We start from the raw sequence: 22,695 nt of genomic DNA, 5'->3' as shown, positions 1-22,695 counted from the left end.
GTATCATGGGCGTTACTTTGTTAAAAAAGTGGTGGGGACAATTTCTCCAGATTTAACATCAGCATAGCAGAAGACAAAAGATGTCCCTCCCCTGGGTGTTGAACCTTGTGCTCCATCATGAAAAGCCAATGCATGGACCACCAATACGTTTTTAAAGCCATGAACGCCCAACTATGTGACTTGCTGTGATGTGATTTGGAGTGCATTTGTACGTTTACCATGAGTCAATGAACATTTATACTGAAATAAAATGAAATATCTGATTGTTCAGTGCTGAAAAAGGAATAATTCAATTTTCTGTTTCACCATGACGATACCGAGTCTTAATTCTTTAGATTGACTGACTCTCTGTCTTTATTTTTTTATCCAACACATCCATTTTTATTAATGGGAGGGAAGGTACAGTCAAATATATTACATATGTTTTTTAAAGGACTTAGTAAAGGCTTGAGAACAGCTTTAAAATAAATGTCTAAAACACGGTGCAGTATTGTACTACAAGTACCACAATTCAACTGTTGACGTAAACGGCAGCGCTTTACGACACTCGTGAAAACATTCGGAGAGTGTCATGGCGGAGCATGTAGTCAGTTTTGAGAGTAAGGGCAGCATAGAGGAAAGGAAGCATAGTAAACGAGAGGCACGGCAAGAAGTGATAGACAAGGTAACAACTGTTTCATTTGTAGTAAGCAACCCTATAAGTAATGTGTGGTTAGCTTTGCTTGTTAACCGTTAAGTCCTTATTGAAAGCTAACAAGCTAAGTTGGCTAACAGCTAGTTAATGTTAGGTATGAATGAGCTCCACGGCTAAAAAGTGACATAGATTGCTATCGTTGCGTTTCTCTCCATCTCTCATTAGGTGTTCCTTCACATTAACCTTATGATTACCTGTGTCAGGACAGCAGAATACTGTCAAACTGCAGGCATCAAATTACAGGACTAACACTGCTGTTGAAGATAGGAGAGCAGCGGCTTTGTTTTGTGCAGGTCATGGTCGCAGATATACACTCCCCACCTTAATCAGGACAAATCAGGATTGCCTCGTTGTAAACACGTATGTACACAGGAATCTAATTTCGTGTTATCTGGATTGTGTGCAGCTGTGTTTACTTGGTACACAGAGCAGATGACGCAGACACATGACATGATGCTTCCTGTGGATGTGCACTGAAGGGAATCTGTTTGTAGAGCATGTCATATTTAGAATTGTTGCTATTTAATGGTTCACACTTTGAAAATGCATGTCTTGAAACTGTTTACATTTTGCTTTTTTATTGTGTATATATAATCATGTAATTAAAATATGTCAGTCATGGTCAGGCAGTATGTATCAACACCTCAAGTTAGCAATAATAAGGCACTAATGTGTGACTTTTACTATAATCTCTAAATAAATAACTATACATTCTTGATTCTGTGTAGTGATATATTTCTTGAACTCAAACATGTCAGTCATTGATTGTCAGGAAATACCCCCCCCCCCCCCCCCCCCCTCCCCCCCAACAAACCCAAATCAAAGAATAAAGACATCGAACATACAGAATGGGGGCAAGACATGGCCCGTCAAATGGTCCACTCAAATGGAGGAATTGGACAAAGTGTAGAAATTCAGGGAAAGTGACTTGCTCCTTAATAAAGAATGTTCTATTAACTCTCTGATATTCTTATTTATCCACTTGGGGTCTTGGTTTCTTAAAAAGAGTAGCATGGCATATGCTGGATTTGCTATCTTTGATCCTGCTTCCTTACAAACAATAAAGCTTAAGAAAATATATTTGTCTAAAAGGAGAAAAGTGGACATACAGTTTCCGGTTGATGCATAAATCATAGATGTCAGATTGTAGTGTTTGCTAATTTGACCACAGAGATACGAGTGCTTATCCACAGCCTGTGTTTGTATGATACACAGAGCAGATGATGCTGACAAATGATGCTTCCCGTAGATGAACACTAAATGTTGTAAATCACATTATCTGCCTGGCTCACCTGTGTTTGCACTGGCCAAAGCAAAGAGTGGAGCCGGGTCTGGTTTGTTGTTCGCTGTATTTGAAGAGGAATAGGCTCATTATGACTTCAAACTCATCAGTGCAGCGCCAAGATATATTTGTGCTGCTTGAAAGTCGTTAGATGTTCCAATATTTGCAAATCATAACTCTTGTCAGCCCTACCATGTTGTGAGTATAATGTGAAGACTGTGGGGTAGGTAATTCACTTCAGAAACACTTTTTGTTATATTCCATGGAATGCTCTTAACATCCCGATAGCAATGAATATATGAAATGCTTTGACAATAAATACATAAAAAAATGTCATCTGTGGAAGCCGTAGCGCTGTAAAAAGCACGACCAATCATCTGAGCCGGCCCGGCTAAAATAACTGGATGGCCTACCTGCCTGTCAGCCTTCCATCTGTGCACAAACTTATCTCGTGCCCTCATTGGTCATGTGCGCGTTCTTGTGTGTTGGAGGAGGGGCTCTGTAAGGAAGTCTGAAGGAAGAGGCAGATTTTTTCCGGTTGTGTACTTTCAAATTCTAGCGCACTCGAGCTGGTTTCTCCATTCTTACCTACCCTACCTTTAAGTAATGCCAAAAATGTATTCCTCTACTGACTTTATTCATCATTAACCTTGATATTTCCATCACAAAAAAGGAGACTAAATATGAAAAAACTAATTTGGGTGTGCACTAACTTTGAAATCGTTTTTCTTTTGAATAATCCCTCTTATTTACAATTGCTGTATTCAGGCCAAGGAGCAGTATGACAAGGCAGAAAGAAGGAAGGAGCTCAAAAGGCAGAGAGGGGAGGACACCTGGATGCTTCCTGAGATCAACCAGAGGCTGCAGGAGATAGAGGAAGTAAGATACAAAGTGTTTTCAATCCTTAATCACTAGATTACAAGAGATTGTTAACTCTTTGTAAAGTCACAAGTGTACTGTTCCTCAAACATTCATCACTATGTTGCCGTTATGTCATTGTATCAAACATTTATGAACCCTCTTACTCCCATTATTTTTGTATTTATATCGAAGCCATTATGCAGATAAAAGACAGGGAGGCCTTGGTGATATTGATGGTGGTTTCCAGAAATAAAATGGTGTAGTTCATCATACTTTTAGGAAACACCCTTGGATAGAGAAACATGGAGTAAACAAGAGGAGACACATGGTTATCACTGCATACCTTCCGTGATTGAGAGCTGGCTATAGGAATAGATTGCATCTTGATAATAAAGAAAAACACAAACAAGGAAAAATAACTACATCATTTATTGATATTACAGGAGGGATCTGTAAAAAGCAAAAAGAAGAAAGAGAAGAAATCTAAAAAGAAAAAGAAGGGCAAGAAGGAGAAGAAGACAGCAGGAGCAGACGATGGCTCTAAAGACAGCTCAGATGTAAGTTATTCATTTATTTTCAAATGTTGGATTCATTTTAAATTGTTTTATACTGTAATTATTTATTAATTTCAGAGTGAAAAGTACATTTGCAGTATTTTAAAGTAGGAACATCATTTTAAGTACAGGTTTAAGGAAAAAAACATTAAAAAAAGAAATCTAGGTTTTACAGGTGAAATGATTATGTTCCCATGAGCAAAGATCAGTGTCATACTGTGATTCATTGCAAGTTAAGTTGGAATATAAACAAGAGGGAAATGTTTTATAACAAGATGAATTAGTCAAAATGAAACGGCAATAATGGAGCATTAAGATTCAAGGACTCACGTTTTCACCTGATTGGTCAGGACATGCTGCCACACAGATAACTACAATGATGTAAAACTAACCTAAATGTTACTAGATGAAATGGTGATTTACTTTTGAATTAAAGTTAATACTGGTGGGTCAAAGTTTGTACCAGTCTTCTGTGGGGGGGGGGTCATCCGCGGATATGAGAAGATGATTTGTTGTGATTTTAATATTTTACAATATACTGAGTATTGTACTAACATAATGCAATTTTTTATGTGATTTATAACCTCTTTTTTATATCTGCTATTGAAAAAGTTACAATCCCTGACCTTGGCCATGACCTCATCAGAAACAAAACTTCATCTAGTTGACTGAAAAAGCAATTTGTGTTTGCATTTCTATTAGTTTTTATAATGAAAGATCAATACTAGGCGTCTATGTATCGATCATATATTGCCATGCATGATATTACGCCCCATTCTATATCAATTTTCCTCTTATCCCCCAGTGTGCAATTCATTACATGTAAACACCTTACAAAGCTGTGATAAAGCAAAGTCTTTCTTATACAGACATGGCGGTTTAAAAATAATTCTGCTTTGGGACTTGTACTTGATTTATTAATTTTCCACCCTTTTGTTTTGATAGGATAATCCCTTGTGTTGTTTTCCTTCTTCATCATCACTTTCCCCTCTCTGTTTTTCTCTCATGTCTCAGGACTCAGAGGGAGAGTGGGTGGAGGCTCCGGCTCAGACACAAGCTGCCAAAGCCTGGAAACTTCCTGATGAGTCCAAACCCTCAGAGAGCAGCGTCAGCACAGCACAGAGCGTCGAGGTAACATTTCATTGAAGAGGTTTTGTCTCTTAATACAACACATGGTGAAATCAAGACTATAATAAAGTCCCTTTCCGCACAGGAGATGTGTGTATAATTGTCTGAAGGGAAAACCGTATCTAGAGGTTTTTACATCTATACAGTACATGTCTTGTTTCCTTCTTCTGCTTTATTACAAAACATATGCACGGTATGTTGGTATCATCCACTTTTTTTTTTTAACGGACTGTCTGTGTTGTAGAGAGACGAATGGATGACGTTTGACTTCCTGGCAATGAAAACCACGTCCACAACAGAGAAGAGGGCTGAGAAAGATCGACTGAAAGGGGAGGAGAAGGCGAAGGCTCAGGCCATCGAACAGGTGTGTTTTATTTCTGAATGTTTCACGTTTAGACAACCATATGGTTCCTCTAAGTCATACGATGTCCCCTGTCAAATGATCCACATGTATCCGTGCTCAACTTGTCCTGAATGTCTCTGTGAGAGCGAGATAAAGAGCGATGTTTGTGTATGCATGAAATGAAAACACAGTGGCAGTCAGTTTCCTCCTTTTACCAACTGTGCAGTTACCAAGGTAACAAAGGGTGTCCCCTCATGGACAGAAACTGAATGTGAGTGAGTGTGTGTGTGTGTGTGTGTGAGTGTGTGTACTAATTGTTGTCTGCAGGCTGTTTTTGTCTGGATTTCTTTTTTTGAAAGTCTGTGAAATTATTCAGATGTTTTTGTGTTTCCCCTTTAGGCTGGTTTGCACAAATTAGAGCTAAACCCGTTCTGGAAAGATGGAGGAACTGGTCTGCCCCCAGCGGAGAAGGCTGCAACAAAGAAAGGTAAAACTACTACACTAAAATATAGTATTGTTGTGTTTGCCTCATTTTGTTGTGAAAAAGTTATAAGGGTCTCAGACCAGAGTTACTTCACTTATCCCTTCTAGCAAAAAACAGTCGATTCTGAAGTCCTCCTCCCAGGGTTAGCTGAGGAGATGAGGCTTTGGCCGTAACACTTTTCATACACTATTCTCCTTACCTGATTTTTTCCTCATCCCTAATTTTCTCCCGTTGACTGTCCTTTCCCCAGCTACCGATACACCAGCTTAAACAACGCTGCTTAAATAATTGAGCCACTTGACAAGTGTCTGGAGAGTGCAGGAGAAAGGAACATTCATTTTTTTAATTCAGAGATAACTTGAATACAATTATACAAGAACAAAACATTTGCTTTTCAGAGAAGAGTGAGACAACAGATATGGCAAGTAGCCTGAGTCAGGAATTTGGGGGCAAAGTGAGGCAGACACACTCATGCACACACACACACACACCACACACACACACACACACACACACACACACACACACACACACACACACACACACACACACACACACACACACACACACACACACACACACACACACACACACACACACACACACACACACACACACACACACACACGGAGAAAGGCAGACAGAGAGACAGACGTGAAGTAAGCTGACAAGCAAATGCAGGTATGTGTGCACGTGTCTCTTATCTCTACACGGGAAGTAAAGCTACTTCTAGTTGGCTCGGCCTCTGTTGTAAGTGTTTTTTTAACAGCAAGGCAAAATAAGCAGACGCAAATAGCGTACACACACACACACACATACACACACACACACACACACACTGTACACTGTACACTGTACACTGTACACACACAGGTATGTTGCAGGAGCTACAGACATGTGTTTGTTTATGTCTGTAGGTATTTGTGTGTTTTTAACATTGGTTACACTTTGTTTTGCTTTTAACAAACATTTGCTGGTTAATGATCAGGTGACATGTGGTTGGATTAGTTTTAAAAAAGGGACAATGTGCAGCTTGAAGTTGTGAAACAAGAGCCAAACTATGCAAAAGCCACGTTTCTGTTTAATGACAGAGAGGCAGAAGCCCATTTATCACAAGTTGTTACTGCTATCCTGTCCTCCTGGCAGATGGAAAAGGTTTTATTTGTGTATAGTATCTTGACATTATAAAGCTTGATTGGTTGTTTGTTGATTTCTTTAACAGTTTATCGTAGGAAGTGCAGATGATTAAGCTTTGATAACTCTCTAAAGCCAATACTCAGCTCTGACCTTGAGCTGAGGCTATGGGCAAAACATTTGTCACGTTTTATCTCTGGGAACGTATACAGAGTGTTGTAGGACATTTATTCCCATGGATTCAAATAATACATTTCTCTTTTCTTTATTTTTAAACCCTCCTTTCTCCTGACCTTCCTTTTTCCTCACTTACTCATCTCTGGTTCTTATTCATCAGCACACAATGACATTCTTTAGGGATTCTTCTTCTCTATATTATGTTCCAGCTTCTCACAACAAGCAACACTAACATATGTTATTCTAACGTTTTAATTAAGAGGTTTAAACATACCACTTTGGTGATTTGATTTCAATGTTTCTATTGTTTGAAACTATAACTGACTTGTTGGACGCTCAGAATAAGTGAATTGCCTCAAGTTGTGTATTTGAGTTTGTTCATGTTTGTGACAGTTCTCTCGTCTCGTTCCCAGGAAACACAGTGGTGAATGATGCCGGTCTGGGCTGGCTGAGGAAGAGCTTCCAAAGGATGAAGGAGCAGGCAGAGAGGCAGCAGCGCAGCCTCAATGAAATTGTGGCCGAGAGATACGGAGTAAGAGCTGATCAATATTCACTTTGCAATCAGAAACTATGAGTAAATATGCTTGTCAGTGACCTTTGTTTCCATGACTAAGATGAGGTGCCAGCAACGTCACTAAACACTTACTGTGATGATCTCAACATGCAATATCAATGACAAAAAAGACGTGACTAAATATTCTTAAAAAATTCGAAACATGGAATGTGTTTGTAGATACCTTGTTTCATTATTAATCTCTTTGCTGTCTGACTTAATGGGGCACACACTGTCCTTTTGTTAAATTACATTTAGCTGTGTCAGCATTTTTCCTCCATTTTACAGCATAGAAACTGTCACAGTCAGAACAGTGTGTGTGTGTGTGTGTGTGTGTGTGTGTGTGTGTGTGTGTGTGTGTGTGTGTGTGTGTGTGTGTGTGTGTGTGTGTGTGTGTGTGTGTGTGTGTGTGTGGTGTGTGTGTGTGTGGTGTGTGTGTGTGTGTGTGTGTGTGTGTGTGTGTGTGTGTGTGTGTGTGTGTGTGTGTGTGTGTGTGTGTGTGTGTGTGTGTGTGTGTGTGTGTGTGTGTGTTTTGTCAGAGCTAAGCCACCCACAGCAGTGCACCTCATTGAGTTTTCTCATTGAGACATCTTATAGTCTGTCATAAAATGGTTCTTTAAACTTTTATAATTAACATTTTTGTACCCATGCAGATGCTTTATTGGTATTTGTGAAGCACTTGGTTGTCTTGAAGGTGCTGTTTTCAATCGACATAATGTTAATTCTGGCAGTTCTTACACTAATCCCCTTTTTTGTTTGATTTATGTGTATCAGATGTAAATATTAACAACTTACCAATAGTTTAGTATGTGAATTTAAACGTGTGGTTTTTGTTTGCTTGTAAGGAAGCCAGCATACCCATAAAGCAGCTGTTTGTTTGGCTTACAGTAACTTAGTAGACTCCTCTTAAACTACATTGCATGTAGTTGACCACCCCAGAGGGAAGAAAACAAATGTGTTATTATATGTCATGGTAACCTGCTGAGAATGATTAAACAAGTCTACCTTAAGTCCACGGTCTGCTGCTGTCAGTTAGATATATTATTAGCTTTGTAACATTCTCTACTTGGCATTCAACAACGTGGCTCGGATGGGCATTTGTTAAGCTCTGAACTGCAACAGCTAGTATTTTAATATGTCTTTTATCTGTCCTTTACAGTCAATGGAAGAGTTTCAGCAAAAACTTGCCGATGCTGAGATAGCTGTGTACGGACACTGCAGTGGAGGAGATGGAAACAGAGGAGCGAGAGGCGGGTGGAGGAGAGGAGGAAACGAGTCCAGAGAGAGATGGAGAAGAAACGATGGAGAGGGGGAAGAGAGAGAACGCTGGAGAAGGAACGAAAGGGAAAGAGATTCATCACCGACAGATGGAGAGAGAAACAATGCTGGGAGACGAGAGGAAAGGGAGAGGGGGGGATATCGCGGCAGAGAGGAAGACAGAAGTCGAGACGGAGACAGGTTCAGAGACAGAGAGAGGGATAGAGACAGCGAGAGAGATAGAGGAAGAGAAAGGGAAAAGGGTAGGGATGGAGGAAGAGAAAGAGATAATGAGAGAGACGGAGACAGACATCAGGATAGAGATTGGGATAGGGATGGAGGAAGAGAAAGAGATACTGAGAGAGATGGAGACAGACATCAGGATAGAGATAGGGATGGAGGAAGAGAAAGAGATAATGAGAAAGACGGAGACAGACATCAGGATAGAGATAGGGATGGAGGAAGAGAAAGAGATACTGAGAGAGACGGAGACAGACATCAGGATAGAGATAGGGATGGAGGAAGAGAAAGAGATACTGAGAGAGACGGAGACAGACATCAGGATAGAGATAGGGATGGAGGAAGAGAAAGAGATACTGAGAGAGACAGAAATCAGGATAGAGATAGGGATAGTGAAAGAAATAGAGAAAGAGACAGTAGCAGCGTTTCATCATCATCATCTGGCCAAAACCCGAGTCAACCTTCTTCCTCTCTCGGGTCACTCAAAGGTCGCTTCCTCAAACCCTCAGAAGATGATGACAGTGCTGACGGTGGGTTGATATCAAGGCCTTTTCTAAAAAAATGTCTGAGTCACATTTAGCTGAAATGAGCACAGGTGTTATTGGGATGGCAACGGCTACACTGTACAGTCACAGGTTCAAATCATGCTGGTTTATCCTTGTGCTCTTTTCAAAGTCATTTTTGAAAAAAGAGCAACAACATAAGTCACATAATAACTCAAGTTCCATCACGAATGAAATGGTAACTTGGGTATCTTTTAACCTGGACCCTGTTTTCCCAGGTTCTTGTGTTTAAGTGACTCTTCTCTCCAACTCTCACTCACGTTACCACCATTTACTTACTGCAGTCACATGACACATAAACAGATGCAAAAGGTAGTAAATGTTTTATTTCTCTGTAGGCTTTCTTTTCATAATGTAAGACATCGGCAAAGAAAGCTATTTTAGTGGCATGTATTGACCGTGAGGAATGCCTATGCGATTATATTGGAACCCATTTAGCCATTCTTGCCCAATATTTGACAATTAAAAAAATGTCCCGTCACAAATACATGGAAAAATGAGCCCAGGTTTAAAATAAGTTTTAAACTAACATGCCAAGTTTCCTGTGCAGTTCCAGATCGTCGCCGTCCTCCAGCGCGGCCGTCCTCAGGATTCCTGAAACCCAGCTCTGACGATGAAGACTCTGGTCCCCGTAATGCCAGCATGCAGACCTCAAAGAAGAGCAGCAATCCTGCCAGGGAATCTGCCAGCTTTGAGAAACCACAGCAGGAGAGAGAGAGGGATCCTGGGAAAACTGTGACGGCTCCTCACGATGGTCCCACTGGCATCAAAGCTTCTGCGTCAAGGTTTGAAGCTTTTATTGTATTACTCTGTAGACATGCTTAATGATGAACAACCTTACCGTATTACAGACAAGCAGCTCTTATTACATGTAAAAGGGTTAATGCCAACATCTATGTCTTAAATCTTGTCAGTCACTTTGTGAATATTGATGTCTTGGGATGAAAAAATAAATGTTTAGTTATCAGAGACCATATAGTGCCTCCAGGGGCGTCACAGCTTCAAGAGAATAGAATCTGCCAGGACACTGATCTCTTTCTTCATTGAGTAAAATTAATAACGTTGCGTCCAGGGCTTTTAGGGTATGCCACATAGTTTGCTTGCCATTAACACAATCCTAGAAAGTTCATTCTTGGACCTACGGATCAGGTAAAGGAAGGCAGGAAGGTGCAACAACTATAGTTTAATACACTTGTTCTTAAGACTGCTGATCAACACAGAAGTCACTTCAAACTAAAATAATAATAAATCGTCTGTGAGCAGTTCCTGAAAATATACTCATTTCACAGAAGCTCACCTAGGAGTCCAACACTGTCCCAAGATATTTATAGTTTTCTAAAACTATAAATACATTTCAACAAGTGACACTGGCTCTGTTTTCAGATCTTGTTTTGCCAGCAAAGCCATGTCATCAGCATATTTAAGCAAGCTGAAATGTTGATCATACATTTGCTGTTGAAGATTGAATAGCAGTGGGGGATGAACACAGCCCTGTGGGCCGCCTGTGCTCACAGCGTCTGACATGCTCCCCCCCCCGACACAGACCGTCTGTGGGCGGCAGAGAAGAAACTCTCTGATCCAGAGAACCAACCCTGTGTTGATGTTGAGATCAATGAGACGTTTTAGGAGAATCTGTTTCTCCATTGAGATCAAACTAAGCCGAAATCCACAAATAAAGATCTCCCATATCCTTTTGGATGCTAAAGCTGTCAGTAACTGTTTTAAGCAGAGTCAGCTATCTCTGCTTCTAAAGCTTTCTGTGAATTACAGTGGACCTATCATAGCGCCACAGTGCAAGTGTTAGGCCAGAACTCCTTCCATGGTTTTACACTGACAGTATGGAGGTCGTTGTAATCCAATCATTGTCCTATTTTTGCCTGACTGAACATTTCCATGATTTTGGCACTGTGCATGTTTCTTACTGAAACAACAAAATCTTCTTTTCGTTGAGGAGCACAGTCTTTAAAAGATTGGACTTGCAACAACTTCGTCTTCATTCCCTTTTGACTGAATCTGCAGATTAAGGTTTTTTCATCGCTCCAAAGCCTGTCTTAGGTTACCAGTTATGAATTTTCACTTTCTCTTTTTTATAATTTTGCCTTAAAGATCCCCCCCCCCCTGTTTTATTTCCTTACTTATGTTTCTTTATTTATTAAATCTGTAAATGTTTGGGTTTACATTTTAAATGAATCAGTCACTGTCATAGAAGTTTTCCATTCCCCTTTCTCACATGCAACAGGATGACACCATTATGAAAGTAGTAGCATTGATATTACATACATATAGAACACTTGGCAATGGACTTTTAAGCATTGAAACATTTTTTTAAACCAAAAAAAATGAATTGGTACATAATAATCAAATAATGGGAGTATTACACATCTTTATATCTCTAAAACGCTTGGTTTATTCTCAGGCTTTAGCACATATGTTGCAATAGGAGCTTTATTTTATACACTCCTCATTCCTTGTGTAGGAAAAATGATGCATATGTAATCACTGTGTCCTTTCAGCAGCTTGTGTAGATGTTCAGTGGCGGGTTTAATTCGTAATGTGGTCAAGCTCCCCAGATACTTTCTCACTGTAATCCCTACCATAAAGCATGTGTGTGTCTTCACATATGTTCTTAATTATTTCCATGCCTTAACTGATGAAGTTCTTATCTACTTTTGAACATTAGTCTTGTGAGAAATTCCCCAGGCCTCTGAAGCCATATATTATCCACACGTTTTCTCCACTAACAGTTGTCTTTGTGTAAAGCACTAACATACAGTTGGACACACATACAGTCTTCACATAGTTCTCAGCCTGTAGTCTATTATTGCTTTAACCTAGAGTTACACCTGCAGGATAATTGTCTCATTGATGTATCTGTCTTTATTTACATCAACCATCAGTTAATTGATGAACGTTTTTCAGGCATTATAAAGCGTCAGTTATCTCCTTTCTCACACATTATTCACTATGCTAAATAATCAAAGAACTGTAACATAGTTCATTAAACCATTGAGTTATTTCTTGCTTTGAAAATTGCATATCTCTCTCGTGTGTTCTTCTGAATTTCATGTTAATATCATCCATGTTTTTATGCTTTATTTGCATCATACATGGATATTCTATCTCATTTATAAGAAAACTGAACTTTGACATCGACGAGTGGCACAGGAACTCCTTTAATGAAATGATTGCATCATATATGTTTTACCACACTTTAGTGGCAGTCATCACCATTGGAGGTAAAGAGTGGGAGCATCACTGCTTTTGAAATCTTTAGTTGTTCTGTGTTTTGCCTCATTAGGCTAAGTTGTTTGGGTAAACCAGCAGCCAGAACCCCTGCAGCATGAAATGAGTCTGCAGTGTGGCAGCAGAATGAAATGAGGCTGTGAGGAGTGTAATAGCCTAGAACGATGCTTCCCAGGATGCAGTTCAGATCCTGCCAGGCAGGGAGGTAATGATCTCTGCTGGGGGGGCACACAGACTCAAATGAATCATTACAGATAAACAGTCTAAGAGCTCTCCGGAAAACAACTAAATGGTTAAATTAAAAACCTCACAAATACGTTTCCCATTAGAGTGTTAAGGACTATTACGAGGGTGGAATAATGAAGTGATTAAATACTCTTCTTCAAAGGGGGGTGGATCTGGAGGAAAATAAATGAAGAAGTGTGGTTCTCAAATGTGGTTATGAATCTTAGCCTAACTTGACAGATGTGATTATTTATTTTCAAAGGTTTTCTTGTTGACGTATAATATTTTTTTCGCCACAAGTTGGTTGCATATCGTGTTCGGAATCAGGAAATCTTTTGTAGTCTTCACTTTGTAAAGTGCCATATCTCTTGGTTTTAGTCTCGCCTTTAAACTCTCCTCCTCATGTTTTACCTAGGAGTGACAGTGACAGTGAGGAAGAGGAGCTTCCACTGATGTCAGAGGAGGAGATGAACAAACTGGGAGCCAAACTGGTGAAGGCTGAGATTATGGGCAACACGGTGAGTATTTCATTGTTATTGTTACTGTTTGTCACTGTATTGGGTTTAATATGAGTATAAGAAAAATCAATCTAACCGGATTCAAACCCAGAGAACCAGTTTTTGAAAAATATATTTTAGGATAAGCTAAGATTGATGTGCCTCCTCCTGTTGGGAAAGTGTCCCTGAGATACAATAAGAGAGTCCTTATCCTTAATGCCCTTTTCTCCTGTTCAATGAAAACATAAATCACTTCCGTTAAATCAGAACATAAATTCCACAATTTTGTGTTCATTGAGCTTTTATTTATTGTGATGTAAGTATGATTTATCTTTTCTCTACCCATTTACTTTGAGTCTTTTATTACCGTAACCTCAACAGCTCATCAGGGACCTATAGCCTGCATTGATCTGTGCACTTAACCTTCACGTGTCTATCCTAACTGTGCAATAGGGAGCTCTTATAGAGAGTGTTACACTGCTGCCTGTTACAACACACACACACGCACACGCACACACACGCACAAAACTAAGTGTTATTAACGTAACATCCAGTATCTCCCTACACGACAAAGCAATATTCGATATTCCCAAACCACTTTGTGTGTTGGGATTGTGTGTGTGCGTGTATTAAGTGCTTTAACAGTCGTGCACTTCCCTTTTATGTCTTGTACATAAAGGTGTCGATATCTATCTATCACGGTATGGCTTAAGAGGTTCTGGATGCTTTAACCAAATGTTTTTCTTCTCTCAGTCTCATGTCGTTTTACAGCCTCAAATTGATGTATCTCACCATTGGAAAAACTGCATTATATATATTATGGATTATATACATCCATTATATCTGTATCTGTATATTTTTAAGTAACCATTTGTAATTACTGAGGGACTTTGTGTAAATGTATATTTGTTTGTTTCAGGCCATGGTTGAGAAGCTGAAGTCCCAGCTGGACGCAGCACATAAAGCTAAAGAAAGCCACGAAGCTCGAAGACAAGAAATGGCGACTTCAAAACAGGTGTGTAAATGCAACACGTGACGTAATCTCCCCCAGATTAAATAAACATTTAACTTGCACTGCAGATTTTTATATTCCCAGATGCAGAAACGTTCTAATGTAACTATATATTTACACTTACTCTGAAATCATGCCCAGATGTTAACACATGCACACACAGGAATATATAGATAGAGAGTCACATGCACAACTGTTGACCTGCCATGCACACACACACAAACATACTGAATCTCTCCCTTTCAGATTTGTCTTCTTCTTTTTCCTCTCCCATAGTCTAAATGCTAATCCAAACACTCAGGGCTATGTGTTCTCTAAAACTTCACAGACACACACACTCTCAGCATGTTGCAGGGGCATCCATCTCCCTCACTGTGCACGGAGGCAAAGTGCTTCACACACACTTGACTCCGGATGAAACTGAACCCTTCTGCTTTAACGTCTGACCGCTTTTCAAAGGAATTTGTTTGTTTGAAGTCTCTTCGGCTCTTGCGTCTTGCTGCCTGTATGGTCGCTTCTCCATTTTGGCCTTTTTAGCGGACCCTAATGGGAAACAAATGTCTTACAGCGTGATGACGACACTCTCTTACCAGGGGTCATTCAGAGTTTGGCCCCTAGTGTTTATGTGTGTGAGAGTAAAGCGAGAGAGAGACAGATTGAGTAGCAGAGATTACATGTGCCATCCTGTCTGTATTAGAGGCAATTAACAGATAGCGATGGCAGCGCCCTGACACCTCAGCACTGCTTTATCTCGGCTATTCGGCGTTGCTAAATGCTCTCTCTGAAACAAATGGCGGTCTATTTCCAACATGAACAGACTCCAGACAACTTTATAAACACATGGGAAGCAGGCTGTAATTATTTATATAACTTGTATATTATCATCTGCAAGTTCGGCCAGATTCATCCCTACTAAGGCTGTCCTGTTCAAATCAAAAGACCAAAGGTGAATTTATCATTAAGATTCCAAAAAAGATGTCATCATTTTTAGGTTTTAGTACACCCATCAGCAGAGAAGGTGGAGAACGGTTGATTTGCAGTCTTTAGAGGTCCTTTCAATCTGTCTTGTGATAGAAACATTTTGGCTTGTCTTCAGTGTTTTGAGTCATTTTTAAAACATTGCGTCGAGCCTTGAAACATCTAACTAGTGTCGACCCGTAGAGAAATATTTTCTTCTATCATTTTGTTTCTGACAGTCCACTTTCAATTTCTTGTGACTGCCTCCCATCCTCTCTGCTACTCCGCCTTCTTCGTGTTTCTCGGCTGTCCGCCTCCTACCTGTCAGGTCCAACTTTGGTCTTCATGCACTTCAGACTGCAGTTCCTCATAACAAGCAAACTTTTGGATCTTTGCTAAAGTGCTAAACTGGCTCTGAAGCAGCAGTTTGATGACATCATACCACCGACGTTTTTGAAACAGAAGGAACATTTTTGTCACAGAACATTTTGGTTTTCACAACTTTAATCCAGTTCAACATAAAAAGTATGACTATATTAAGAAAGTGGATAAAGATAAAGACAGATTAATTTAGCCCTTCTAAAATTAAAGACATTATTTTGACATGAGCCAGGTTAATTGAGGTGTAAGGCATTTATATTCTTATGTAGCACTTGTTATTATAACTGCAGCTACTTTTTCTGTCCTAAAAGCCCATCTTTTCTCCTCTTTTCTCCTCTGTTCTCCTCTTGCCAAATTAGTATTGATGAATGTTCCCTACTTCCCTTCATCAGCTATGCTTATGCTTCCAGCATGACACTGGTGATTTGGGTTCTCTAAAATACAAAGGCAGACTGACAAGTTAGTCATTTTTAAATGTCACAAGACATATTGAAACACACTTCTTCAGGTGTTTTAGATATTGCATGTCAATTGGAGTCAGTCACATTTCATTTGTATTAAACATTAGCCCAAAGCAAGATGAGATTAAAGCCGGTGCTTATTAATACAGTCATCCATGCTCAAATCTGATCAGCAAAACGCAGTGTCTCTGACCTTGAATAGGTTGCAGACATCGTTGCATTATTACATCATTAAACATTAGCTTTGAAGAATTATCCGTATCTTGACTTGACCATCTGTTCAAATGTCAAAAGGTGCATACATAAAAACATTTCAACCGTTTAGTTTAAAAACAAAACGAAAGTAAAAATGACCTGTCTGTGTGTTTTTCTTTTCAGGTCACCGGTCGCTCCAGTGAAGCCCAGGAACTCCTGCTGTTCAGAACTGACCAATCAGGGCGCGCCTGGCCCGTCAACGCCCCCTCTGGACCCCAGGAGCCCCACGGGGGACGACGGAAGAAGAAAGCGGTAAAGACAGAGGGATGATGGGTGGAAAGAAAGTAGAAAAACAGATGATGGGAGAGCAAGAAGGGAGGAAATTTATCTACAAAGGAATTCATCATGGACATTTGCTGCCCGGTCTCCTTCACTGTCTCTGTCCATTTCTTTAAAAATCTTTATGTCCAACACACATTATGAGGTTTTCCTCTTCTTATACCTCTCTCTTCTCCACCAACTGTCTCTAACTGACGCACCCTTTATTTAATGGATTGTTTCTGAATTTGATTTACAAAGATTTTAGGATTGTGTCTTTTTTTACATACAGCAGCCATTTCCCGTGGTTCGCCACCTCATCTGTACTCACCTCAGTTTTCACATTCCCCTCTTTTTCCCCCTTCTCTCTTCAGATTGAGACCCATGTTGACGGAGAGCGGGTGCGCTACTTCCAGGATGATGACAGTACGGGTCTGAAGGAGATGGTGAGGAGGGAGAAGATGAGCTCTGCGCAGGATCAGAACGCACTCTACTCTCGCATGGCTTCCAAGGTAGGAAACAATACTAATCAACTCGTGAAAAAGCAACAAATATAAAATGCCCCTGACTTTGAGTTGTTCACCTATAGAAATAACAACCTGGCATCCATGTGCTCACTTAATTCCCAGCCTTGCAACCATACAGTCTATACTTGCAACAGAATTATTTTAATTTTAAAACTGGAAACCTAAGAGCTGGTGTTATCACATCATTTTAAGCTTCAATCATGGATTCGAACACTGTGTGCACATGATGAATAACTTTTATTCAGCTAAATTAACTAAGCCACATTGCAATATTTTCTGAATTTTAAACGTATACATTACTTATAAAGTTTCACTTATAGAAAGCGGGAGATGCAACAAAGGATGGAAGGAGGAAGTTGATTTTTGACTTTAAATATAGAATTAATCAGAAAAGATGAATGACTTTTCCCCAGCAAGATTGGTCTTCATGTATTTAGAATAATTTGAGTAATTACAATCTGTCTGCAACACATTTATTGGGACAGAACCCACTGTGTCAGAGCCACTGCTAAAGGCAACGCTGCAGAGTAGAGATGAACCCGTTTCCTTGATTGATTTTAGAATAAAAAACAAGTCCTACCCAAATCTAAACACTTATGATTTTGACTCTCCTAAAAATCTCTGATATTTACTACCTAGGAATATGACACATTGAATCCACAACATATACATAAACACATGTAGCACCTGAATGTTTCCACCCTTACCAGGCCATATTTGTGTCAGCTTTCACCTAGAATTGTTTAATTCACTGCAGTGGGGATGTGTGAATCATTTATTACATTTGATTGATTAAAAGAGGCAGCCTTTTAGTATGCATTAGGAGAGCAACATTACGTTGTTGTTATCAATATTCTGGTTGCTGATTTATTTGGCATTTAAGGAAATGTCTGTTGGATAAACGTGAGAAGTGTGATTCCTGCATGTCCTCCCTTGCTCTTTAAAACACGGGTGAAAAGAGATTGCGTGTGTACATACATGTGCAAACTAAGTATAAAGAAAGGGGTTTGAAGGAGTTGCTATGGCAATGAAAAAAAAGACAAAGGCTGTGTCGGCGTTTTTCCTTTCTCCGACTTCTGCCCTCATTCAAGTGCACACACACTGCTCAATCACTTGCCCTCACTCATATATTCATTACACATGCGTATACAAATACTCACACACACGTTCTGCTCCTACAAAGAGTGACACTAAAAATACATCTACAGTTACCATGGCAGGGCTTCTATAAATACCAGTTCAATCCATTGGTCAGAAACAACGTCTGTTAGGAGACTAGCATTGTCTGGAGATTTAACAAAGTTTATCTCTTAATGAAACACGAGTAGTGTGCCAGACATATGTCAATGTCTTCCAATCTGCTGCTGCATGCTGAATTCACCATTTATAATTGAAATTGCATCAAGAATGTGTCGATCTATCAATAGTTTTGTAAAGAAAAAAACATCAGCGTGGAACCTAAAGGTAGATAAAAAATACATTTTGAATTAATCTACAGGTTAGTGTGTGAGGGTATGTGGGAATGTGGGTGTAAGAAAATATAACGGTCCTCTCGGAGAGACCCGGCACACTTAGGTGGAGTCCTTTGCGCACACTCAGCTACACACACGCACGCACGCACACACACACACACACACACACACACACACACACACACACACACAAAATCCCTCCCACACACATTCCCTCCCACATTGTCACTAAACTAATCAAATGTTCACTCTCAATCGCACACTCACTCCTACGCAGCAAGTCATGCACACACACACTTGCCATGCTTGCCTCTCGCTCTCTCGCATGCACACAGATTCAAACCTGTTGCCTGGTCGCCATGGTGACAAGACTCAGACGTAGAAACACCAGAGTCGATGCTTGGCATCCTGCCTCACACTGTTAACACACACCGGGGACCAACTTACACACAGGACAGCAAGGGCTCTCTCACACACACACACACACACACACACACACACACACACACACACACACACACACACACACACACACACACACACACACACACACACACACACACGCACATGTACAGACACACAAATGATGGCATGGAAACGGCACAGACGGCACTATTACGTCAGCACATACATACACCGATTGGTAAAGAAACCAGCCTGTTTCTGAGGACAGTCCTTATCTCTCCGATTTGCTTTTTATGACTTTTCTTTCTGAAAAATATCCATCATTTACTTTAATAAACCACATACTTAAGTGTGTTCCCTCTACAATTTTGTTGGAGAAAATACGCCATATTTGTTCAAGAATGGACACACTCCTGTTAAACTCTTCTCACCATTATGTCTCTTCTTCTCTCTTCTTCCCTGCATCTTCCTCTCTGCTCCCCTTCTCCTCTCCGTCTCCTCCGTTGTCTCGGTCCTCTCCATGGCCGCCCCTTCCACTCCCCTCTCCAGATGATGGGGAAGACAGACGGTGACAACTACACTCTGGATGACATGTTTGTGTCGAGTGCAGCACAGCGGGAGGGCGAGGGGAGGGAGGAGGAGAGGATGAGGAGCAAAGCCATCGGGGAGAGTCGGAGGCTGAATGCCTCCATGGAGAGATGCCGGCACTGCTTCAGCAGCCGAGAGCTGCAGAAGCACCTCGTCGTGGCGATAGGGAGCAAGGTGAGGGATGCTGCAGGATGTTTGTGGACTGAAGTCATTAGGCTCTTAACTGATTAGTCAGTCAACAGTTTTGGTAAAGAAAATCATTATTCAAGTCACTAGTTTATCCTGGAAAAGGGCGGCAACAGCAATATATTCAATTTCACCTAAACATGTCATTATTTGATCAATTAACCAATTGGCTATTTGCTCATAAATGACGATTTTGATAAATGTTATCATTTCCGTTAATTGTCATCTTTACCCAAAACCCCATATATATACAGGGGTGCACATAACTGGTACGCAGGTACGCATGCGCGGCAACAATCTGAAATGCGTACTGTCACTTGTGTCACAAAGCGCATTTGCGTACCGACGTACTTGTGAAGCTTTTCCAGAAGGCGGTTAGATCACCGGACGACAGAGTCGGTCTCCGTGTGCACAGACAGGGCTACTGTTAACGTCGGTCTGTACAACGGAATTGTGCCAGAAGTACTCCACTAGCGCCCCCCCCCCCCCCCCCCCCCCGTTGACGTTGGCGATACAGAGGGCTTCATCAAATAACTTTGAGTGGAGCCAGAAGTTGGAGTACCAAACACTGACTCCAGGTACTCATCTGAGTACCTCACTGAGAAAGTTATGTGCACCCCTGCACCCCTGTATATATATAAAGTTTAAAATCTTAAAATAATAAGAAAGAGGGGTTGCCAATACATATTCTGTCATTCATCAAACATATTAATGGACTAGTCATAGCACCCCCAAATTGACTGTTAAGAAAGGTAAGAAAACAAAATGAAAGATAAAACATTTACAGATAAAATATATTTTGTGTGTGTTTTCCGTCTTGTGTCCAGGTCTACCTGAGCGTGCCTGCAGGAGTGTCTATGACTGAGGGCCACTGTCACATCTGTCCCCTCCAGCATCACTGCTCTGCCACCGGATTGGACGAAGACGTCTGGTCAGAAATGCAGGTCAGCCATCACTGCTTTACGTCAAAGGGCTAAAGTTTTAATGTCCAACTTATTTGATATAATCACAATCAAATACTTCATTTTCAAATTATTTTAAACAAGAATGATTACAATTCACTGAGTACACTTCCCTGCTGCTTTGCTCTCCTCAGCTGTTCCGGCGTACTTTGGTGCGAATGTTTGAGTCCCAGGAGCTCGACTGTGTGTTCATGGAAACACACATGGACCCACGCAAAAGACAACACATGGTCTTAGAGTGTCTCCCACTTCCCAGAGAACTGGGCGATATGGCACCCATATACTTCAAGGTGTGTAGTTTCTCTCATCAATCTGAATAAGGAGAAGAGTAGGGGTAGATCTGAGTTGTGTGGTAACCCAAAAATGTCTGTGTGCCTTCAGAAAGCCATCATGGAGTGCGATGAGGAATGGGCCATGAACAAGAAGGTCGTCGACCTCTCATCGAAAGACATCCGCCATGCTGTAAGACCACTTCCTGTTTGCCTGTCTTTCTTTCTGTCTTTTAAATCCTGTGTGTCCAAATGTATTTTTTTCCCCTGGTTGTTTTCCCCTCTTTGTTAATTGTTGTTAATTGTGTAATTCCTCTTAGGTTCCTCGAGGTCTGCCCTACTTTGCTGTGGACTTTGGACTCCAGGGAGGATTTGCTCATGTCATTGAAAATGAACATAAGTTCCCCCATTACTTTGGCAAGGTCAGTGTGTGCATTAAATATAATATATCTAACGTTATCCCTAATGTGTTTTTTTTTAGATCTTGTTAGTTTTTACCTGTATATTCTCTCAGAGAAACAAGCTGAGCAAATGTCCTGAACTAAGGGTTTTACATTGTTATTGTCAATATGACCAAATCCCTATATCCCCTCACAGGAAGTGGTAGGAGGAATGATGGACTTGGAGCCGCGACGCTGGAGAAAAATGATAAGAGAGAACTTTGATGACCAGAGGAAAAAAGTCCTGGAGTTTGCAGGGTGGTGGAAACCATACGACTGCACCAAGACTGCAGAGTAGTAAACACTACACTTCCATTTAAACAAACACACACAAACACACACACACACACACACTTTGGTGCAGTAACTGTTGTACCTACCAATTTAGAATTTGATGTAAAATTCTTTTTAGGAGATATTATCTGATGACATTTTTACTTCAATAAAAAAGAATATACAACCTCCATCAGGTTATTTGTGGTTATTTTAATGTTAAATAAAAATGCCAGAAATGGTTTAATGTGCTCATATATTCAAGACCTTTGTGTGATATGTGTGTAGCTTGGGGGATTTGTGTACTAACAAATATTGTGACTTTATGGTATATGCTTTCACTTTATGCCGCACATACAGCTAGGCTGGTGGACTGTGAAACATCTATGAAGCAAGACCTGATTTGGAGCCTTGTCTGTTCACCATTTTATTTGTACACTTCTCTTGCCAGTACTGCTCTTTCCTGCTCTCGAGCCTCTGCATTTCATGTCTTACTCTATGGCCTCCTGCACCTTGCCACTGTCGCTTCTAAGAGGTTTCAGTGTCAGCACAGCCACATGTTCAAGTGTATACACGAGCAATCAGCATCCATGCCCCGGCATGCAACCTCATCTTTATTACCTCATCACTTCAGAGACCTGACTCATTTTCCGGTGCCACCTAAGACACCATGGGGCGCATTGGGGCAACTTGTAAGGGCATCATTTGTTTGAATCACAAAATATGGAGTTACTCTTAGTGTATGTGGTCACAGAGGCTCAAGATTTAGAATCAGTGTTTTTGTCAGTCTTGCATGCTCTCCAGTGTGACACTTAAAGGAGAGAGTGTATTCCTGTTTATTAATCACTCTTATCAAAAACCTAACTGAATGACTATCTCTGAGAGTATAAATAGGACAAATTATGCTAATGTCCAGGTTCATGTTTGTATTTTGTGCTTCTACGATAGTGTCTCTGCTGGGCCGTCAATGGACTGTGTACTATATGTTGTTTATATGAACATCAGAGGGCAACT

At 40.5% G+C, this 22,695-nt stretch overlaps 1 protein-coding gene across 2 annotated transcripts; it reads left to right on the top strand.

Moving 5' to 3' along the window:
* The first annotated feature begins 566 nt into the window (after window positions 1-566).
* On the top strand, window positions 567-21,867 carry cwf19l2 (CWF19 like cell cycle control factor 2). Of its 2 annotated transcripts, XM_034115131.1 has the most exons (20): window positions 567-664; window positions 2,745-2,855; window positions 3,281-3,394; window positions 4,406-4,522; window positions 4,764-4,883; window positions 5,262-5,349; window positions 7,071-7,189; window positions 8,370-8,980; window positions 9,101-9,237; window positions 9,821-10,055; window positions 13,154-13,256; window positions 14,155-14,250; window positions 16,425-16,553; window positions 16,934-17,071; window positions 19,513-19,725; window positions 20,565-20,681; window positions 20,834-20,989; window positions 21,081-21,161; window positions 21,289-21,390; window positions 21,566-21,867. In XM_034115131.1, exons 1-20 carry the CDS (start codon window positions 572-574, stop codon window positions 21,704-21,706), a joined length of 3,021 nt encoding a protein of 1,006 aa, XP_033971022.1. In that variant the 5' UTR covers window positions 567-571; the 3' UTR covers window positions 21,707-21,867. The 2 variants fall into 2 exon arrangements, with proteins under 2 accessions (XP_033971022.1, XP_033971021.1); XM_034115130.1 differs by having other exon boundaries at window positions 8,370-9,237.
* The last annotated feature ends 828 nt before the right edge of the window (window positions 21,868-22,695 follow it).

This window comes from Trematomus bernacchii, unplaced genomic scaffold (genome assembly GCF_902827165.1).
Source record: "Trematomus bernacchii unplaced genomic scaffold, fTreBer1.1, whole genome shotgun sequence".
NCBI classification, from domain to species: domain Eukaryota; kingdom Metazoa; phylum Chordata; class Actinopteri; order Perciformes; family Nototheniidae; genus Trematomus; species Trematomus bernacchii.
Note: the sequence above shows the minus strand (reverse complement) of the source record. Positions and strands in the feature narration are given on the sequence as shown.

Bases quoted from the DNA above. Each gene is read 5' to 3' on its own strand.
- cwf19l2 (XM_034115130.1), top strand. From the start codon at position 572: ATGGCGGAGCATGTAGTCAGTTTTGAGAGTAAGGGCAGCATAGAGGAA. The intron at 2,856-3,280 runs GTAAGATACAAA...TTGATATTACAG, and splicing joins GGCTGCAGGAGATAGAGGAA to GAGGGATCTGTAAAAAGCAA. The intron at 16,554-16,933 runs GTAAAGACAGAG...TTCTCTCTTCAG, and splicing joins GACGACGGAAGAAGAAAGCG to ATTGAGACCCATGTTGACGG.